Below are 21450 nucleotides of genomic sequence, written 5' to 3' on the forward strand. Positions count from 1 at the left end.
ATAAGACAATAGATGATAAATTAATGTACGACCCCAATAATGATATACAAAATTACCCCTTCTGTAGATTTAATTATTGGTTTAAAGTTTGGAACCAAGCAATCAAACTTCAATAAAAGTACCCAAAGTTTTAATATCAAAGAATAAGGAACGTGGTTATAATTTTTTTGGTACTAGTAAAATTTACGGTCCAATGTTCCCTCCCTGGTTGTTATAATAAACTATTGATAGATAGATAATTAGTTATATAGATACATAGGTAGGTTAATAGATAGATCAATATATAGCTAGATTTCTACATTCAATGTCTAGAATAAAAATCTATAATACAAAGTGGAAGGATGTTGGTTGGTCTGCCTGTATGTCCGTCTGTCTGTTTGTCTCTTTGTCTGCATATTAGAGTAAAACACGAGATGGAGAAAGGGTTAAAAAACTGTACCTCCCTATTACACTGTCCTTGTGCCAACTCTCAATTGGGGCATTGAAAATCCACCAATGGGGTCGGGGATATTAACACGGCCAAGTAACAGAAAAAAATTTGCTAGCAGACAAGAAAAATCATTGAAAAAGGGAGGGAGGTAGTTATTTGTATATACATCTATACTATAGATCTGTTGTCTGCCTGTCTGCTTGTCTCTTTGTCAATCTGTCTGTCTGTTGGTCTATATGTCCGTCTTTCTGTCTGTCTGTCTAAAGCTTAATAATATCAGGTAGCCACTGAACCGACAAGTTGGAAATCATTTATCACGTGTAGAGGCGAAACCACTATTAAAATACAAAGCAAAACCTATGTCATTGAATCAGTATAGGTGATGTTTAAGACCTCTCGTACTAATGGACCCTTTAACCTTCTTGGGTTATGCTTTTAAGGAATAAAAACCTACTTGTCATATCATGGTTTTGCGCTTTCCTTTATATGCGATAATTGGTCAAGCTACTAGTAAAGAATAAAAAAAATTAATGGTCATATAGACAGATAGATAAGTAGATAGATCAAAAGTATGATATTTCATTTTAATTTTCCCCTTTTCGTTGTTAATTGAATTCTGAACAAGTCCAATATTTCATTTCTGTTCTTATAAATAACAAAAAGGGTAACTTTCAAGGATCAAAAGGGATAAGACAATGGCCGATACCCAATTATGATACACAAAATTACCCCCTCTATAGATAACAATTATTGGTTGAAACGTTTGAACGATGAACCTATAAAAATTCAATAAAATTTCTAAAGTCAACGAATAAGAACTTTTTAATTTAATTTTATAAACAGTCCATTGTCCCCTTCCTTCCTGGTAAATTTATTCCCCTTATCTAAACTTGAAGCTTTTATATAGTTAAGGTCAGTCTGTCCGTTTTACTGTAATGGATAGCTATGATCGTAGATGTTAGAACTGTTTTATCGATTTTAAACCTTACATTACTTAAACAGTTGATTCCTGATACCAAAACATCAAAAAGAAGTAATTTGGGGGAGGATTTTTTATTGTCCATTGACATCTCCCCTTAACCTATAACCTAACAAAACTCAGGGATCTTAAGGGATAAGACAATGGACGCTAAGTACATCCCCTATAATGATGATAAATAAAATTACACCTTCTGTAGATTAATATTATTGATTTGGACAAATTAGTTTGTACCAATCAATCAAGATTTTTAAAATGTATCTAGCTTATGAAAAATCGTGTTTTTAAAGCTTTGGGTACCATAATGATTTACAGTCCAATGTCCCCTCCCTCCCTGTGTTGAACTATAAAACATTTTGACAATAATAGGGTAGAATAAATGACAGTAAAGCACGAAATTATTATGTATTAACTTTTTACATTTTTATAAAACTTACTTTACTATTATGTACCAGGGATCTAAGGGATAAGACAATGGCCGATGAATTGATTTACATCCCCGATGATGATGAACAAAATTACCCCATTCTCTAGATTACAATTAGTGCTTGAAATGTTTGGACTCTCAACTGAATGAACCAACCAATCAAAAATCAATAAAAAATCACCGATGTTGTTAAGCCAACGAATAAGAAAACGTGATTATAAGACGTTGGGGACTAGTGTATTAAACAGCCCAATGTCCCATCCCTCCCTGATTACGTACAATATAATCAGGGAGGGAGGCAGGGATCTTAAGGGATAAGACAATGGACAATAAATTGATTTACAGCACCAATGATGTTAAACAAAATGGGTTAAATAGTTTGGATTCTACTAGTTTAGAACCAAAAAAAAATCAATTCTCAAAGTTTTCAAGCCAACGGATTTGAAAATGTAGTTATAAATCTTTGGGTACCAGTGTAATTTACAGTCAGAGAGGGAGGGAATGACTGTAAATAATGCTGGTACCCAAAGTTTTATCAAAAAAAAATTAAACATTTTTTGATATTAGTATAAAAGTAATATTTTTATGTTTACATATTTTATAAATATTTTATGATTTTTGTTATATTTACATAGTACATGTAATGTAATTTTAGTCAAGGAGGGAGGGGACATTTAGCTGTTTATTACATAGGTCCCCAAAGTTTTATAATAACGTTTTCTAATTCGTTGGTTTAACAACTTTGGGGACTTTTATTGAATTTAAATTGTTTGGTTTAATAAATTGAGTGTCCAAACGTTCCCTAGACCTCCGAGAAGCTTTACTGTATAGAAGAATCATAGACAGACAAACATCCTTTTACTTTTATGTATAGATATTGGTTTAAAAAATAGACATTATTATTTTAGATGGAATAGTTTGTCTGTAAGACCCTTTAATTAACATTTTTTTAATTGTAGGATGAGGATTTCTCTTGGAAGGGTGGAGATATACTCTCCTAAAATAGTTACAAACCTTCCCTAGACCTTTGAGAAGCTTCACTGTTTAGGAGAACCATAGACTGACAGACAGACACACGTCCTGTTACTTTTATATAAATGGAAATTGTTCTAGATGGAATTGTTTGCTTGTATTGTCTGAAGAACGATCAAGATTATGACGCAGACGAGATAACCTGGGAAGTTCAAAAGGTTAGTTGAGAAGGGGTGATTTTGTGCATCATCAATAGGGATGTACATAAATTTATCGGCCATTGTCTTATTCCTTTAGATCCATGAGTGCTTATAGTAAAATTCAGGGATATTAAGGGATAAGACAATTTTTTAAGAAGGTAATATTTGATTTTCTCAGATGATATTAAGACGACGGTATTTTATAAAAGATTTCCTTAAACCAAACCAGTGTGTCAGTCTAAAAAATAAAAATAAAAACACAGCTAAAAGTTTTTGTGACTTTTTTCCTATAAATTTATTCTTTTTACTTATGACCAATTAATATCTGCTTCTGATATTGCTTTTTTTTATATCAAAGATATTTGTGTTTTGCTACTTATGGGTGTTGTCATCCTTGTTTTGCTATAATTTTTAGCAGTAAAAAAACTTTTCTAAAAGTCTTAATGAATTTAGCTTAATTATTTAGGCACTCATCCAGCATCAAGTAAAGACAGATCTTCACAGAAATATCAATGAAGAAAGTTGTATGGCCAGGCAGGGACTTGAACATACCAGCAGGAAAGCCAGAATTCCAGGTATAGTTATACTTTGGGTACTTGATCGTGTACTTTGGGTACTTTAATCAGGAAAGTTGTATGGCCTGGCAGGGACTTGAACATAACAGCAGAAAGGCAAGAATTCCAGGTATAGTAATACTTTGGGTACTTGAGTGTACTTTGGGTACTTTAATGAGGAAAGTTGTATGGCCAGGCAGGGTCTTGAACATAACAGCAGGAAAGCCAGAATTCCAGGTATAGTAATACTTTGGGTACTTAAGTGTACTTTGGGTACTTTAATGAGGAAAGTTGTATGGCCAGGCAGGGACTTTAACATAACAGCAGGAAAGCCAGAATTCCAGGTATAGTAATACTTTGGGTACTTGAGTGTACTTTGGGTACTTTAATGAGGAAAGTTGTATGGCCAGGCAGGGTCTTGAACATTGCAGCAGGAAAGCCAGAATTCCGAATATAGTAATACTTTGGGTACTTGAGTGTATTTTGGGTACTTGAGTGTACTTTAATCAGGAAAGTTGTATGGCCAGACAGGGACTTGAACATAACACCAGGATAGCCAGAATTCCAGGTGTAGTTATAGTCAGATCAGCTGATTAGGCATACTTTGGGTACTTTAGTGTACTTTGGTACTCTAGTGTACTTTGGGTACTTTAGAATTCCAGGTATAGATCAGCTGATTAGTTATGATTAGTCAGGAACCATACTAGGTTTTAAGTGCCTAGAGCAATTTTAACACCAGAGTATATTTCACTAAATGCTTTTTGTTTGAGAATTTGGTTTGGCCTATTATGTCGGTAAACTCCCACATCACAGTGGCATATGCGCATTAAATGTCGTCTTGTTTACTAACACGGTTGGAATTAACTTAAAGGGAAAATTTGGAATCGTTAGACTTACCAGATGGCGTTGAACCTGCCTATACATGTGACCTTTTTAGGTAGAGGTCATGATGGCTACTTAGTCTACCTGTCATATCAGCTGATTGACCACGTGACCTACAGTCAAATAATTGGGGAATCCATCTTGTACAGCTCTGATATTAGGTAAGTGTAATTTGCAAAGAAATATAATGTTAATCCCCAATTACGATACACAAAATTACCCATTCTGTAATTATTGGTTGAAAAGTTAGAAAACCATCCGTTTGTAACAAACCAATCAAAAGTTAATAAGTTAAGTACATAAGGGGGGGGGGGGTCATTAGACTGAAAATAGCACTGATACCTAAAAACCAAGTTTTCTTACTTGTTGGCTCTAAAACTTTGGGTACTTTTGTTGGTTCATTTTCATTGGTATATATTCCAAACTAGTAGTGTTAATTATTCAACCAATTGTTTTGATACACAGAAGGTGTAATTTTTTGTATCAATATTTGGAATGTATATCAATACATTGTCTATTGTCTTACCCTTTAAGATTCCTTCTCTTTCCCATTGTCTTATCCCTTATCCCTGACTTCCATCATCTCACAACCTGTCGATCATTTCCTAGAAGTTTGGATACTGGTAGTTTGAACCAACCAATCCATCATCTCACAATCTGTCCATAATTTCCTTGCAATATTATTATTTATTATATTCCAAAGAAAAAATATTTCTAGAATGATCTAAGGATTTTAAGGGATAATTAATGATAAATTGATGTACATCCCCAATGATGTTAAACAAAATTCCTTCTTCTGTAGATTATAATTATTGATTGAGAAGTTTGGATACTGCTAGTTTGAACTAACCAATCCATCATCTCACAACCTGTCCATAATTTCCCAGCAATATTATTATTTATTATATACCATAGAATATATATTTTTAGAATTATAGGATATAAGAAAATGAATGATAAATTAATGTACATTGTACATCTCCAATGATGTTAAACATAATTCCCTCTTCTGTAGATTATAATTATTGATTGAGAAGTTTGGATACTGCTAGTTTGAACTAACCAATCCATCATCTCACAACCTGTCCGTAATTTCCCAGCAATATTATTATTATTTATTATATACTATAGAATATATATATTTTAATCTTAGGATATAAGTAAATAAACGATGGATTGATTTACATCCCCAATGATGTTAAACATAATTCCCTCTTCTGTAGATTAGAATTATTGATTAAAAAGTTTGGTCACTGCTAGTTTGAACCTACCAATCCATCATCTCACAACCTGTCCATCATTTCCTTGCAATATTATTTATTATTATATACCATAAAATATATATTTTTAGAATCTTAGGATATAAGAAAATAGACGATAGATTGATGTACATCCCCAATGATGTTAAACAAAATTCCATCTTCTGTAGATTAGAATTATTGATTGAGAAGTTTGGATACTGCTAGTTTGAACTAACCAATCCATCATCTCACAACCTGTCCATCATTTCCTAACAATATTATTATTTATTATATACCATAGAATATATATTTTTAGAATCTTAGGATATAAGTAAATAAACGATAGATTGATTTACATCCCCAATGATGTTAAACAAAATTCCTTCTTCTGTAGATTGAAATTATTGATTGAGAAGGTTAAGTACAGCTGGTTTAAACCAATCAATCAAAATGAAATGAGAGTCTCCAAAATTTTGAAAAAGAAAACGCGGGAGAAAAAGTTTTAGTATGAATATAATTTTCAAAGAAGTAAAAAATGACGTCATACTTGCCTACCATTGGTCAATTAAACTGTTTACTAGCCTGCTATTGATCATTTAGTCTGTATATTGGCCTATCATTGGTCATTTGTGTTGTATTATAAATAGCTTCCTATTTATTAAATAAATAACAATTCTATATCTTCATGTTCAATGTTGATATGTTATATTGCATCAAGATTAATCAATAAAAGGCATAACACAAAAAATGTTGGGTGATTTCCCAGAAAAACACTGGTGCACCACATACCCCCAACCCCTACACCATCCCTCCCCCAATTTTTTTTTCTGGAGATAGTGGGCTAAAAAATGTCAGACTTCGCCGAACATTGCGGTTGTGATGTACATCTGTACGACATCATTTTCTCATTCTAAATTTAGGCGTTTTTTTTTAATTGTAACATTTATTCCTAACGATAAATAATAGAGTGTGTACCACTTTTTGTCGAGAATTGCATACCTGTGCATATATATGGTGTTTACTCCCCCCTCCCTCCATCAAAAAATTTTTAAACCCCTTAATTTACCCTCCTAAGAATATTTAATTTGATTAACTCCCTCAATCCGTTTAAACCCCTCTTTTAACCACCCTTTAATTAAGAAGCTTGGACGTCTCTGATAGGAGTGGTGGTATATCAGCCGTGAAAAACACATTTTCCCACGGACGGACGGACAGACAGACAGGAAAAGTCTATTATGTAATAGCTTCGCTACTAAAAATAAGCCAAGAAGAGGGGGGGGGGCTACACCCTTTTCTCAATTGCATAATGCGAAATACTTTTGGTGCTTTCTCACAAAGTGCCTGTTGAGCAGAAATAACACCCCCTTCCTAATTTTCTTAATAATATATTACAGGGGGAAGGTTTTTTTCCTATGCCTAACCAATGGTGGGGGCCAAACCCCTGTTAGGCTACTCATTACCCAGTTAACATAACCTAAAGTAATAAACAAACCTAAAAAACCTCCCATATATTTCTAAAAAACACATAACTTTAAAACTTAAACTAAAAACTAACCCCCTCTCCTAATTGAGAATTCTATTTAAAAAAAAGGGGGGTGGGGGGCGGGAGGTATTATGCTCAAACGGACACTTTGAGGATATTACCATAAGAGAGCAAATATTGATATTAGAGATCATATGGAACAGAAATTTTTTTTTCTCATTTTCTTTCTCTCATTTTTTAGATATATATTTTTAGAAATAGGAAGTAGCATATTTTGCTTATTTACAAACAGTATAAAAGTTAATTTTATATAATTATTTTAAGCAAGAAATGATTAATTAAATTCTATAATATGTAGTGTAATAAAACCACAGACGAAAATGAATTTCATTAAATTTTACTTTCTCAATTAAGCTGTTAGATGCTTTAATTTTCAAGTAATTATGTTAAAGTGGTGGCAAATTATCTTTGTTTTTTTGGGTTCTTGTCAGTTTTATAAGATCTATAAGTATTTTTTTTAAATAATTAACAATGTTAAAAATCCGTAAACTGTAAAATTTTAATTCACCTGTGTACAAAATTGGGACAGGGTCTCTGCCTTGTAGGGACATTTACAAATAGCTCTTGTCCCCTCTATTCTATTACTTTAATTACCTGGCTACCAATGTAGCGGATTTGTTTTAGTTTGTAGAGATGTTTTGCTAGCCCAAAAAAATTTTAAATGTAAGTAAATTTATTCAAAAACTGCTTAAATACAGGATAATGTTTAAAGACATACTTACATTTTTAGAACTTGATTATGAAGATTCTTCGCTTATAACATTGTTATTTTTTGACACTCGGCAGATGAAGCCGTTGTCACCAGCTTGGGAGACTGGATTGATAGCGCAGTGTGCGGCGCCTGGAGGGAGAACCCTACCGCTGTATAGGGGGAACCCTGAGAAAGGTGCCCTCTCTGCGCTAAAATTCGTGTTTTTTAAGCTGGTGGTGGGGGATGAGGGATCCTGGTCATATTGAGAAATTATCGGGCGTTTTTGCGCTTAAAATTTGCGCTTAAAGTCGCGCCCTTTCGGGCGCGAAGAATAGGCAACAGTCAGAGAGCCAAAACAAGCTTTGCAGCCCTGCCGGCGGCACCGGACTTTTTGGTTTTTTGAGAGGCCGAAAAAAACGCGTGGTCTTAAGAAATCCACGACTAGAACCCGCCTTGAGATGTAATGAATTTTGCAAATTGTAACCCAACCCTTGAAATTTTCGCCTTGACTCGTATCGATGGATTTTTCCTAGGAAATCAGACCAATCGGAAAATTATATCCCTTAAAATTTGTTGTTAAAAAAGTTTTTTTTAAATAGGATGATTATAACATGCCTATATTAAGAAAAAAAAGCTATTCGTTCCGGACGTAAGGACGGACTGACTCTAACTATAGAAAAGCTTCGCTTTTAAAAAACTCAAGGCATCCTTAAGTAACTAAAACCATCAGATTCACATATGCTTCAGTATGTAGAGTTGCTTTGCTACCAAAAAAAATTAAAAGCATCGTCGTGAATTCTAATTTAATTAATTAAAATATAGAAGCTCAAGGGATCTTTAGGGATAAGAATATGAACGATAAATGGATATACAACCCCGATACTAAGAAATCAAATTACGTAATATCCTTTCTATTGATTCGAATTATTGGTTGAAAAGTATGGAGCCTACTAGTTTGGAACAAACTAAACAAAAGCACCCAGTGTACTTTCCCTCCCTGCATTTATTATAAGCGAAATCTAAATTTAATGAAAATTATTTTTAAAACTAGTTTTCATATACATCATCCATGAAAAGTAATGATTCTTAAATTTAATTTTAAATTGCCCACTTACCAATATAACCAAACCTAACCTTAGCTAAAGTAATAAACAAACGTATATTCTAAGTTAATTTTTTGTAATTTGAAATTAATTTTTATGTTTTTATTTTTAGATTGAAGAAAAAGCAGCTACTTGGAATGATTGGCGAAAATAGGTATGAAAATTTACATTTTATATCAACATGTTAGAATCATCTTATCAATTTAAAACTTGGCATGGTGATTCTTTTAGTAGTTAGGTACGATTTAGAAATAGAAGCATTTCTGTAAATTAATCATTACAGGAAAGTCCGTACGTCCATTTTGAAAATGTTAATTGTGCTGTTACTGGTGATTTTTAGGACAATCAGGCACAATATTAAAGCAAATCTTTATATTTAGGTATTTAAGCAAATTCTATTCTTGTTTTAAATAATGTTCTTGAGCATTTGTCAGTCAGTCTGATTAATTGAATATTGCTACTATGGATGTTGTAATCCTTGTTTTCAGATTCTGACAGATTTTTCTCTCGATATTCTATTTATTTATTTTTCTCTAGAAAAAAATATAATCCTTTTGTTTTCTTTTCTGCTAGGGCAAACATTAAACATACAAATATATATTTTTAGTTTTGTAGCTACTCTATAGTTAGGCCTTTCTGTTCTTGTGTTCTTACGTCAGTTGATTGTGACTTATAAAAGTAGAATTTTTTAAAATAGTCTGAAGTTGATTCATATATTAATCTTTATATAAAAGTAACAGGATGTCTTTCTACCTCTAAGGTTGTGTTTATATCTATTGTTGGGAGGGTTCCTCCACCCAGGGACGTCAAAGAGTTGGTAAAGGGATGTTTATTCCCCTAAAATTAAAATTGGTTTTATAGAATAGCCTCGCAACCAAAACAAAGAAAATAAGAATTGTAAAAAATAAAAATAAATTGTGTAGGCTATAAATATTTATCGCTCCAAAAAATATGTTTTTGGTTATTTTTTTTTATTTTTTACTATATTAATTTTCATAGATATATACAGTGGGGTGCAGAGGGTTTTACCAGCACCCAAAATTTAAAAAAACCCCTTCACGTTTTTACCTTGTCAAGGGGGTTGTAGACTGTAGGGGGGAGTGTATATATAATAATAAATTTTAATCATCTTTAAAGAACAAAAATTATTTTCATAAATTGCGTACTTCTAAATATTATTTACCGTCAAATGCTACGCTAAAGTTAAAGATACATAAATGATACTTTTATAAGGGAGAGGAAAGTTTTAAAAGATATTGCAAAAAAATCTTAGTCGCTGCTGCCGAGCCCTACAACTTGGTGCCGAAGCAGCTAAATTTTAATGGTAAAACGACTATTATGCTTAAGAATTATATAATATCATTGTAATATGATTATATCAGATTAATATTTTTAGATTTTCAACAGCAGTAGAGGAAAAAGTGAAGAATCGGATAGAACAGGTAAAAAATATTTATTATTAGCCCCTAGCATCTAAGGTTTCTACTTTCTAAAGGCAGAAAAATATCCGAAAACCATCCAGGTACTAAAAAAGAGAACACAATCGCTTTACTATTCATCTGAATCCTATGCTACAAACAATAAAAAACCTTGCAATTTATATAATAGGATACCATTATTAAAGTTTATCAAAGTTTTGAATAAAGATTACTGAAACGATAGGTTTTGCGTTAAACTCCCATAATGTAAAGAAAATTATATATAAAACATATTCAGATAATTTATGTATATAAAAAGATGATATATCATAGAATGATAGAAAATCACAAAACTACACAGTAAAAAAAAACAGTGGTCTATCTTTATAAGCAACCAAGAAAATCAAATCTCCCCTATAACGTTATGGACTAAGCAGCTTCGTTTCTGAAATTTATCTTTTTATTAAGATTCAAATCTGGATGTCTACAGAACAGATAGAGCTGGTCAATAAAGTTAAAGGACTAACAGATCAAGATCAAATAAAGGTACAGTATAGTACAAAAAGTAAAGTACAGTAAAGTAGGTACTTTATTGTAAAGTTAAAGGACTAAGTAGGTTCTTTCTGACTTGATAATGTTAATAGAATCAAACAAGCAGTGCTCTAATGGATTGGGATTGCCCCAATATATATCTTTTATTAATTAAAGAAGAGCGTATAATGCACAATTTTTTGCCGAAAAAAAGTGTGCTAAACAAAGATGATTTCTTTGCAATTATCTATTTTTAAATACAGTTTTTTATGAATTAATACTTCTTTTTAGGTTCTTTCTGAATTGATAATGCTGATAGAATCAAACAAGCAGTGCTTGAATGGATTGGGATTGTCCTATTTTATATCTTTTATCTAATTTATAGTAGTACATGTGATGCACAATTTTTTGTCGACAATAAAATGTGCTAAACTAAGTTGATTTCTTTGTGGTTATAGATTATCAATCATAGTTTTTTTCCCATCCAGAATGTATATATATATATCTTTTTAGGTTCTTTCTGAGTTGATAACGCTGATAGAATCCAACAAGCAGAGCTCGAATGGATTGGGATTGTCCCAGTTTATTTCTTTTCTATCTCAACAACAAGATGCTAATGGTTTAAGAAGGTGGGTAGTGGGTACTTTCATTCAACATGCATGTTGAACCATAATAACACCTCATCTCATATTTTTTTAAGAAATGAAATTAAGGAGGTGGGCACAGTTTTTCATTTGTTTAAGTCAGGTTATGTAAGTTTTTGTTGGGTTCTGGGTAGCCCTGCAGGGTTATGGCAGTAGATTTATAGACCCCACAGGCTCCCGCAGGGGTTATGCATAGTATAATAAACTAACCCTTATTTTCAATTTATGCCAATAATAAGGAGGGGTTGGTTCATCAGTGCTCAACAAGGTATTTTGTGTAAAAGCACAAATAATTGTTTAGTCAACTAATCTTAAACAAATTCTTTGTGCTAATTTTAGGTTATGTTAGGTTAGGTTAAGTAAGGGTTAAAGCATCCCCTTTAAAGCTGTTTTGTCTATTAAAATATTCTTACTTTTAATTATTTTAGGTCAACTTCACGAAATTCTATTGGTGCCAGGTCTTCAGCCACTAGACGTCCGTCGTTCAGGTAAACACAGTAGTCCCCAAAGTTTCATAATCACGTTTTCTTATTCGTTGCCTTAACAACTTTGGGGACTATCATCTAATTACGTCCTTTCTTCAGGTAAACATCAGAGAGAGAGAGAGTCCCCAAAGTTTTATAATCATGTTTTCTTATTCGTTGCCTTAACAACTTTGGGGACTAGCATCGAATTACGTCCTTCCTTCAAGTAAACATCAGAGAGAGGGGACAATGGGCTGTTTATTACAGTAGTCCCCAAAGTTTTATAATCACGTTTTCTTATTTATTAAATTAACAACTTTGGGGACTATTATCGAATTACGTCCTTCCTTCAGGTAAACATCAGAGAGAGAGGGGACAATGGGCTGTTTATCACAGTAGTCCCCAAATTTTTGTAATTACATTGGATTAACTTCTTTGGGGACTATCAACGAATTTTGATTGGTAGGTTCATAAAGTTGAGAGTTAAAACGTTTCATCCAATAATACAATTTAATCTGCAGAATGAGTAATTTTGTGTATCATCATTGGGAATTAATCGGCCATTGTCTTATCCCTTCAGATCTCTGGGTAGGCTTGCTATGGTCATTTAAGGCAAAATGTTCTTGAAAGTTCAGTTTAACCTTAATTCAAGCCAATCAATTTTAAACCCAAGTTTCTTAAGGGATAAAGCAATGGACAATATATTTATATACATCCCTAATGAGGATACACAAAAATACCCCTTCTATTAATTAAAATTGAAAAGTTTAGATGATACTTATTTAGAACCAAACAATAAAAATTCGATAAAAGTACCAATTTTTTGAGCCATAAAACTTTGGGCACCAAAATACTTTTTGAATTACTTTTATTGTTTTAGAAAAATGAGTGCCACGTCTTCAAACTTTTCCTCAACTTCGACTACTCCTGAAACTCCCAGGTATAATATTTGTCTGTCTATCTGTCTGGATGTCTCTTTGTTTGTCCCTTTTCCAACAAGGACGGAAAAATTCAACACATGCTACCAATATATTTCGTCTATTATAGAGGAGTTACGGAAAGTGTCATGTGTAACGTCATATAAATACGTCTAAAAAGGAAGGATGAGAGGTAAAGGGGGAATGAAAAGTGATTGATTTAGACATGTTTTATGACTTCACACATGACACTTTCCGTATCTCCTTTATTTGCATGAACTTAATCAGGGTCTAAAAGTATTTTTAAAAGCGAAGCTTTTCTATAATAAGGATCGGTCCGTCGGAGACAGATAGCTATTGTTCGTTAATTTAGGCATTTTAGAATTGTCCTATTGATTTCAAACTTTGCATAATGACTCCTGTAGTAGTTAGGGACGATTTAGAAAGCGTAGCAACTCTATAATCATTACCAGAATGTCCGTACGTCCATTTTAAACATGTTGATTTTTCTACTTTGTTAACAACAAATTTTTGTGTGATGTAATTATCCGGTTTGGTCTGATTTTTTGTATATTGATTCCTGGGACAACAAAGTACAATACAACTGTTCATGTCCGCTTGTCCTACCGTTTCAGTGCTTCGCTTTTATGGAAGTTGTCATCCTTGTTTTTTTTAAGTATTAGATTTCTTTCTATATATACAAAAGAACATAACAAATCATTAAAGTAAAATGGGCAAAATCTAAAAAAACAAGGACAATTATCGTATGACTGCATGTGTTTATGTGTCTGTCTTTAAATTGTTCATCTTTGTTTCTTTTTATCTATTAGTGTTTTCATTACGCCACACCATAAAGTCTATTAGCCATAAGATTTTCGTTGTTTATACTGTATAATACTTTACTCATGCTTTTTAGGCGTAAATCCTCAAGTTCAGGCGACTCTTCTATTTCTGTTAGCATTGGAAACAGGTGATTACAGGGATCTTAAGCAGGGTTCGGAAGCCGCAGCCGCAGCCTCAGCCTCAGCCACCATCAGCCGCGCGGCTTACGAGAAGCCTCAAAATCAGCCGCGCGGCTTCCTCAGCCACCCAATAAGCCTCAGCCTTAGTCGCAGCCGCGCGGCTTAAAGAAAACATAAGCCACTGTAAGCCTCAGCCGCATTCAGCCACTGTAAGCCTCAGCCACTGTAAGCCTCAGCCACAAAACTCCAATTCAGCCATATTAAGCCTCAGCCGCACTAAGCCTCATTCAGCCAACGCCCCTCTAAGCCTCAGCCGCAATCAGCCGCGCGGCTTATAGTTGGGGAAGCCTCAGCCACACTCAGCCGCGCGGCTGTTAATAATTTGAAGCCGCAGCCGCACTCAGCCGCGCGGCTTCAAGAAAGCCTCAGCCGCAGCTGCAAAGTTATGATTATGCCGCAGCCGCAGCCGCGCGGCTTGATATTTGTAAGCTGCAGCCTCAGCCGCAGCTTAATTTTTTAAATTCAGCCGCAGCTTTGACACAGCCGCGCGGCTGAGATATTGTAAGCCCCAGCCGCAGCCGCAGGTGCTAAATTAGTACAAGCCTCAGCCGTCAATTCAGCCGCGGGGCTTAATTTTCATTTAATTTTGTCTGTCTGAAGCTTAAGATCCCAGCAACCACTGAACTGACAATGTTGTCCTTCTCAGGAATCCTTTTACTAAAGTAACAAGATGTCTGTGTGTCTGTACCGAAGGATCTCTCTAACCGCTGAACCGATCGGGTTCTCCTTAACAGGGTAGCTTCTCATAGGTCCTGGGAAGGTTTATAACTATTTTTTTGGGGGTGGGACACCCCCAACCCCCCCAAAAAATTAAAAATCCCCCCCCCCTCAAAAAAAGAAAAAAAATTTTAAATTTTTAAAACTAAAATTAAAAATGAGGGGGGAGGCCCCCCCCCCCTAAAAAAAAAAAATTCCCCCCCCCCAAAAAAAATTTTTTTTTTACTTTTCTTTAAAAATTTAAAATAAGAAATTGGGTTATTAAATTTGACTCTCTCTCTTCCTCAAGTGCCCCCTAGAGGCCTCTAGGGGCGTAGCCGCTAGTTATATATATTTTGATATTGGATGGTTCTGAGCTAATTTTGGGGTGGGGGTCAGACATTTCCATCGCCCAAAAATATTTTTTTTTAAATGTTATACTTTTAAATTTTTTTATATTCTTTTATAAAAATTTTATCTTAAGTTTTTTTTAAAATTACAACATAGAAACTACCATCTCGAACAACTACAAAAAGTTTGAACCTGTAATGTAAGAGCTCCAGTGGCGCAATCAGTTAGCGCACGGTTTTTCTACACTGTTATGCCGGGGTTATAAGTTCGAATTTCACCAGGAGCAATACGTTTTTGAACGTTGATACTTATGAATATTATTGAATACTATTTATAGGGTAACTGCCCTACTGACGTTTGCCTAATTTTATTGTTTTTAAAAGATACAAATTCAGAATTTACTTAATATTCACTATGAATTTGTATTATCTTAAATTTTTTTTCTTGTACAAGTGGCCTATTTAGCTCAATGGTAGAGCACTCGTCTTGTAAACTAGGGACCGTGAGTTCAAACCTCACAGGGGGCAATCAATTTTTGTGATACTCAAGTTATATAGTAGCTTCTCTATTATTTTTCCGTTTAGGTACGCAATACTTGTTCTATATAATTAAGCTTCTCCTACTTAGATATTTCTTCAATTTTAAATGTATTTAATACTTTGTGGTTGATGAGAGACACTGAAAAAGTTATGCAAAAAAAAAGATTTATACATATTTCATTTTTCATAGTATTTTTAAATTAATGAAAATAATTAAATTAAGATTTGGGGAGGGGGGAGGGTGTGTGTGTGTGTTTATTTTGAACACAAATTATCCTAATATGTTTTCTAACAAAAAAAATTTAAACAGCGATGTATTTTACTTTTTAAAGTTGGTTAAAAAAAGGTCTGTAAAATGCAATAAATTGTCCTGTATAATATGCAAAAAAATCTACATAATCTTTATGTACTCGATAGATTGAAATAGTTAAATGATTATCATATATCATCCGATTTTGTTTATTTTACAAAGATGCTTACTAAAATTGATTTTATTTTCGAAACTGCAATTATCATAAAAAAAATGTTTCTTTATCTTTATCATTATGTTATACAATTTCTGAATTTATAAGCAATACATGAATCGATATATTATTACTTTGATGTTGTCCATATTTTCATGTACTCTGATAAAGAAATAATCTCAGCTGGCTAAAATAACAATAACCCCCATACACCCCCTTTAATCCATCTCTCCCCTCTTATGGGATATTTAAATGAACTGGCCAATAAATGAGGTCCATAATTTTATTAACAAATTTTCTTTTTTTTAATATATCCACATATTCTATTATATAAAGTGGTAATGTGAAGCTTCTTTTTGATCCAGGGAAAGTTTATGATTTTTTTGGGGAAATGTATCTTTTCCCTCCCAAAAAAAGATGACCCTCAAAATAAATTATTTTTGCTTCCCTTAAAAATTTTAAAAGGAGGGTGGATATAATGTGTAAAAAAAGATTAGAGGAGATTTGTTCTAGGTAAACTTACTTTATTTGTAATATTATTAACTAAATTTTAATATAAAATTGCTTTACACCTATGTTCGAAGGGTTAGTGCACCATAATGTGTAAGAAAGGTTTTCTGTTCAATTCCACCAAGAATTACATATGATTATTTCTAAAACCTTGTATAAAGTATGGAGAGTTATTTTGTCTGTAGATTAAGAATTCGATAACTACTGAACTAATGAAAACTTTTTAAATTGCCTTTTCCAAGTTTTTGAATTTTTTAAAAAACTAAAATTAAAACTGGTGGGTGCTCAACCAAACTCCCCTCTATTTTCCCATAAAAAAAATAATTAAAGGCACCCTTCATCCCCCCAAATTTTTTTTTCTTCTGGGATTCGAACCCGGATGATAGATGGTTCAAAGCTGTTACCGTACCAAAAAGCTATCAGAGCTCCAATATTTCAAAATGAAAATTTGTCTTATTTTTAGATCATTAAGTATTATGATGTCTGTTTGTTTGTCTGTCTATATGTTTGTACTACAGGATCTCGCTAACTACTAAACCGATATGGTGCTCCTATTCAGGGTAGTTTCTTATAGGTACTGGGAAGGTTTACAACTATTTTGGGGGAGGGTACCATCACACTACCAGAAAAAAATTGCCTTAGAAAAAAAATTAAACATCACCCCAAAATTAAAAATGGGATTTACTCGCCCCGGCCCTCTCCACCCAATAAAAATCACCCTACCCCCCAAAAAATTATTTTAATTCAGTTCTTCTTTTTCCAGTACCTATTGTTTAGTATTTTTTGTAATAACTTCATAATTACATTGTCATTAAGATTATGTGACATAAAAAGTTAGTCATAAAAATTATACCCATGAATAATTGTAATAAAAAGCACTTTTGTAAAAAAAACATTTTTCATAAGAGGTAAGTTTTTATGACAAATACATTTATTGCAAGTGTACATATGATAAGCATTTTAAAGACGATTATTTTTAAGACAAATTTAACCTGCGTACCATGGCTCAACATGTAGCGCATCTGCTTATCATCATGTAGGTAAAAGGTTCGAATCTTGGCCAGACACTGCGTGAAAACTGAAGACGTTAAATGGTTCCTACTGCAGCTATGCCAGGTATGCAACATGTAAAGTTAGAGTATGAGGATTTCCTTGGCTCGTAAACAGGCGTAACTCATTACCATAGGACTTTCTGGCAGGTAGTTGGTTGCTGGATAGATGTCACTTAAATTGGAAAGAATTGGTTCCCCTTAATTATCCAAGGTTCAACAAGAAGCGCATCTGCTTGTCATCAGGGAGGTAATAGGTTCGAATCTCGGCCAGACACTGCGTTATAACTGAAGACATTAAATGGTTCCTACTGCTGCTATGGCAGGTGTGCAACATGTAAAGTTGGAGTAGGAGGATTTCCTTGGCTCATAAACAGGCGTAACTCATTACCATAAAACTTTCAGGCAGGTAGTTCAATAAAAAAAAGTTGGTTGCTGGATAGATGTCACTTAAACTAATACAGAAAAGGAAAGAATTGGTTCCCCAAGGTTCAACAAGTAGCGCATCTGCTTGTCATCAGGGATGTAATAGGTTCGAATCTCGCGCAGACACTGCGTTATAACTGAAGACATTAAATGGTTCCTAGGTGCTAGGTGTGCAACATGAACAGGCGCAAAGGAAAGATATAATTCCCCTTGGACCTTGAGTTAATGTCATAGAAACCCTCGACCGTGGCTCAACATGTAGCGCATCGGCTCGTCGTCTGGGAGTTGATAGGCTTTGTACTGCATCATAACTAAAGATGTTGAAATAAATTCCTACTGCTAAAAAACTTGTATAAAACTTTGGGTACCAGTATAAAACTTAAATTTTTTTCTATTAGTATAAAACTTTGGGTACCAGTATAAAACTTAAATTTTTGTCTATTAGTATAAAACTTTGGGTACCAGTATGAAACTTTGGGTACCAGTATAAAACTTTGGGTACCAGAATAAATTTTTGGCTATTAGTATGAAATTTTGGGTACCAGTATAAAACTTTGGGTACCAATATAAAATTTGGGTACCAGTATAAAACTTTGGGTACTCGTATAAAACTTAAGGTACCAGTATAAAACTTTGGGTACCAATATTAAAACAAAATTTTAGGTATTAGTATAAAATTTTGGGTACCAGTATAAAACTTTGGGTACCAGTATAAAACTTTGGGTACCAGTATAAAACTTTGGGTACCAGTATAAAATTTGGGTACCAGTATAAAATTTGGGTACCAGTATTAATTTTTAGTACCAGTTTAAAACTTTTGGTACCAGTTTAAAACTTTGGGTACCAGTATAAAACTTTGGGTACCAGTATAAAACTTTGGGTTCTAGTATAAAACTTTTGGTACCAGTAAAAAACTTTGGGTACCAGTATAAATTTTTAGTACCAGTATAAAACTTTGGGTACCAGTTTAAAACTTTGGGTACCAGTATAAAACTTTGGGTACCAGTATAAAACTTTGGGTACCAGTGTAAAACTTTGGGTTCTAGTATAAAACTTTTGGTACAAGTATAAAACTTTGGGTACCAGAATAAAATTTGAGTACTAGTCTAAAACTTTGGGTACCTTTATAAAAACTTTGGGTACCAGTATAAAACTTTGAGTACTAGTATATAATTTTGGGTACTAGTATAAAACTTTGGGTACCAGTATAAAACTTTGGGTACCAGTATAAAATTTTGGGTACCAGTATAAAACTTTGGGTACCAGTATAAAACTTTGGGTACCAGAATAAAACTTTGGGTACCAGTATAAAATTTTGGGTACCAGTATAAAACTTTGGGTACCAGTATAAAACTTTGTGTACCAGTATAAAACTTTGGTTACCAGTAAAATTTGGGTACCAGTATAAAACTTTGGGTTCTAGTCTAAAACTTTGGGTACCATTATAAAACTTTGGGTACCAGACTAAAACTTAGGGTACCAGTATAAAACTTTGAGTACCAGTATAAAACTTTGGGTACTAGAATAAAACTTTGGGTACCAGAATAAAATTTGAGTACTAGTATATAATTTTGGGTACCAGTATAAAACTTTGGGTACTAGAATAAAACTTTGGGTACCAGAATAAACTTTGGGTACCAGTATAAAACTTTGGGTACCAGTATAAAATTTGGGTACTAATTCTGAATCAAACATTTGAAAAAATCCTGCTGTCCTCCCCCCTCTTCCCTCCACTCTTATTCTCACAACCCCTAACCACCCTCAACTCTCCAAAAAATGTCCTAGAATGCATTTAAAAAATCCAATTTAGCCGAAGCCTCAGCTGCAAAGCTTATTTTATAATCAGCCATAAGATCAGCCACAAGGCTTAATATTGTATTCAGCCGCAGCCGCATTCAGCTGCGCGGCTGAATTTAATTCAGCCACAGCCTCAGCCGCACGGCTTTCAGTAAGCCGCAGCCTCAGAATCAGCCGCGAGGCTTAATTATGTTATCAGCCACTCTCAGCCTCAGCCTCACTCAGCCGCGTGGCTTAATTTTCCAATCAGCCAATGTAAGCCGCAGCCGCTATGAGCCGCGCGGCTTTCAGTAAGCCGCAGCCTCAGCCACAAATCCTTCAGCCACTGTAAGCCTCAGCCACCCTCAGCCACTGTAAGCCTCAGCCGCTCGAAGCCTCAGCCACAAAATTCCAATTCAGCCACTGTAAGCCTCAGCCACCCCAATTCTTATTAAGCCTCAGCCGCATTCAGCCGCAGCCACTCTCAGCCGCACTAAGCCTCAGCCACTCTCAGCCTCAGCCACTTCCATAACTTTAAGCAGCCGCAGCCGCAGCCGCAGCCGCAAATTAGGATTCAGCCGCAGCCTCAGCCGCGCGGCTGATAGCGCGGCTTCCGAACCCTGATCTTAAGGGATAAGACAATGGTAATAAATTAACATACATCTGCAATGATGATAAACAAAATTATCCTTCTTTAGAATAATATTATTGGTTGAAAAGTTGTTGGGAGAGTACGAGTTTAGCAACAACAAATCATAATCAAATAAAAGTCCCCAAAGTTTTTTGATCCAACAAATATAAAATAACTTGGATATAAAACTTGGGTAGCAGTGTATTTTACAGTAAATTGTCCCCTCCCTCCCTGTGCTAAAAAATTCTCGTTGAAGGTCTGATATCAACAGGACGATTCTAACAATCAAACTGACCCCAAATTTTAAAACTGAATAAGCATAGCTTTATTTTCTTTTGTGCAGAAAATTGTAAAAATAAAGAAATACTGGGAAGGAAAGGACGTTGGATAAATCATAATAGTATCAAAAAACGTCATCTAAAACTTTGGGTACTTTTATCAAATCTTAATTGTATCCAAACACGTCCTCTAAACTTTGGGTACTTTTATCAAATCATAATAGTATCCAAACACGTCCTCTAAAACTTTGGGTACTTTTATCAAATCATAATAGTATCCAAACACGTCCACTAAAACTTTGAATACTTTTATAAAATCATAATAGTATCCAAACACGTCCTCTAAAACTTTGAATACTTTTATAAAATCATAATAGTATCCAAACACGTCCTCTAAAACTTTGAATACTTTTATAAAATCATAATAGTATCCAAACACGTCCTCTAAAACTTTGAATACTTTTATAAAATCATAATAGTATCCAAACATGTCCTCTAAAACTTTGAATACTTTTATAAAATCATAATAGTATCCAAACACGTCCTCTAAAACTTTGAATACTTTTATAAAATCATAATAGTATCCAAACATGTCCTCTAAAACTTTGAATACTTTTATAAAATCATAATAGTATCCAAACACGTCCTCTAAAACTTTGAATACTTTTATAAAATCATAATAGTATCCAAACACGTCCTCTAAAACTTTGAA

The 21450-nt window shown here is 33.8% G+C and overlaps 1 protein-coding gene and 1 non-coding gene across 2 annotated transcripts in view; both read left to right on the forward strand.

Moving 5' to 3' along the window:
- The window catches only part of LOC145306347 (uncharacterized), an 87000-nt gene that overhangs the window by 35702 nt on the left and 29848 nt on the right, over nucleotides 1–21450 (forward strand). The window contains exons 9-18 of the mRNA XM_080148436.1: nucleotides 2950–3026; nucleotides 3475–3583; nucleotides 4500–4605; nucleotides 9135–9176; nucleotides 10419–10464; nucleotides 10909–10986; nucleotides 11485–11600; nucleotides 12044–12103; nucleotides 12960–13019; nucleotides 13913–13966. Of these exons, the coding sequence (XP_080004562.1) occupies nucleotides 2950–3026; nucleotides 3475–3583; nucleotides 4500–4605; nucleotides 9135–9176; nucleotides 10419–10464; nucleotides 10909–10986; nucleotides 11485–11600; nucleotides 12044–12103; nucleotides 12960–13019; nucleotides 13913–13966 (748 nt within the window). The remainder of the gene's footprint in view (nucleotides 1–2949; nucleotides 3027–3474; nucleotides 3584–4499; nucleotides 4606–9134; nucleotides 9177–10418; nucleotides 10465–10908; nucleotides 10987–11484; nucleotides 11601–12043; nucleotides 12104–12959; nucleotides 13020–13912; nucleotides 13967–21450) is intronic.
- TRNAT-UGU (transfer RNA threonine (anticodon UGU)) lies at nucleotides 15521–15592 on the forward strand. The gene has a single exon. It is a non-coding gene; the product is annotated as a tRNA-Thr (tRNA).

Source organism: Acartia tonsa, chromosome 14 (assembly GCF_053477335.1).
Source record: "Acartia tonsa isolate MP-2025a chromosome 14, ASM5347733v1, whole genome shotgun sequence".
In the NCBI taxonomy this organism is placed as follows: domain Eukaryota; kingdom Metazoa; phylum Arthropoda; class Copepoda; order Calanoida; family Acartiidae; genus Acartia; species Acartia tonsa.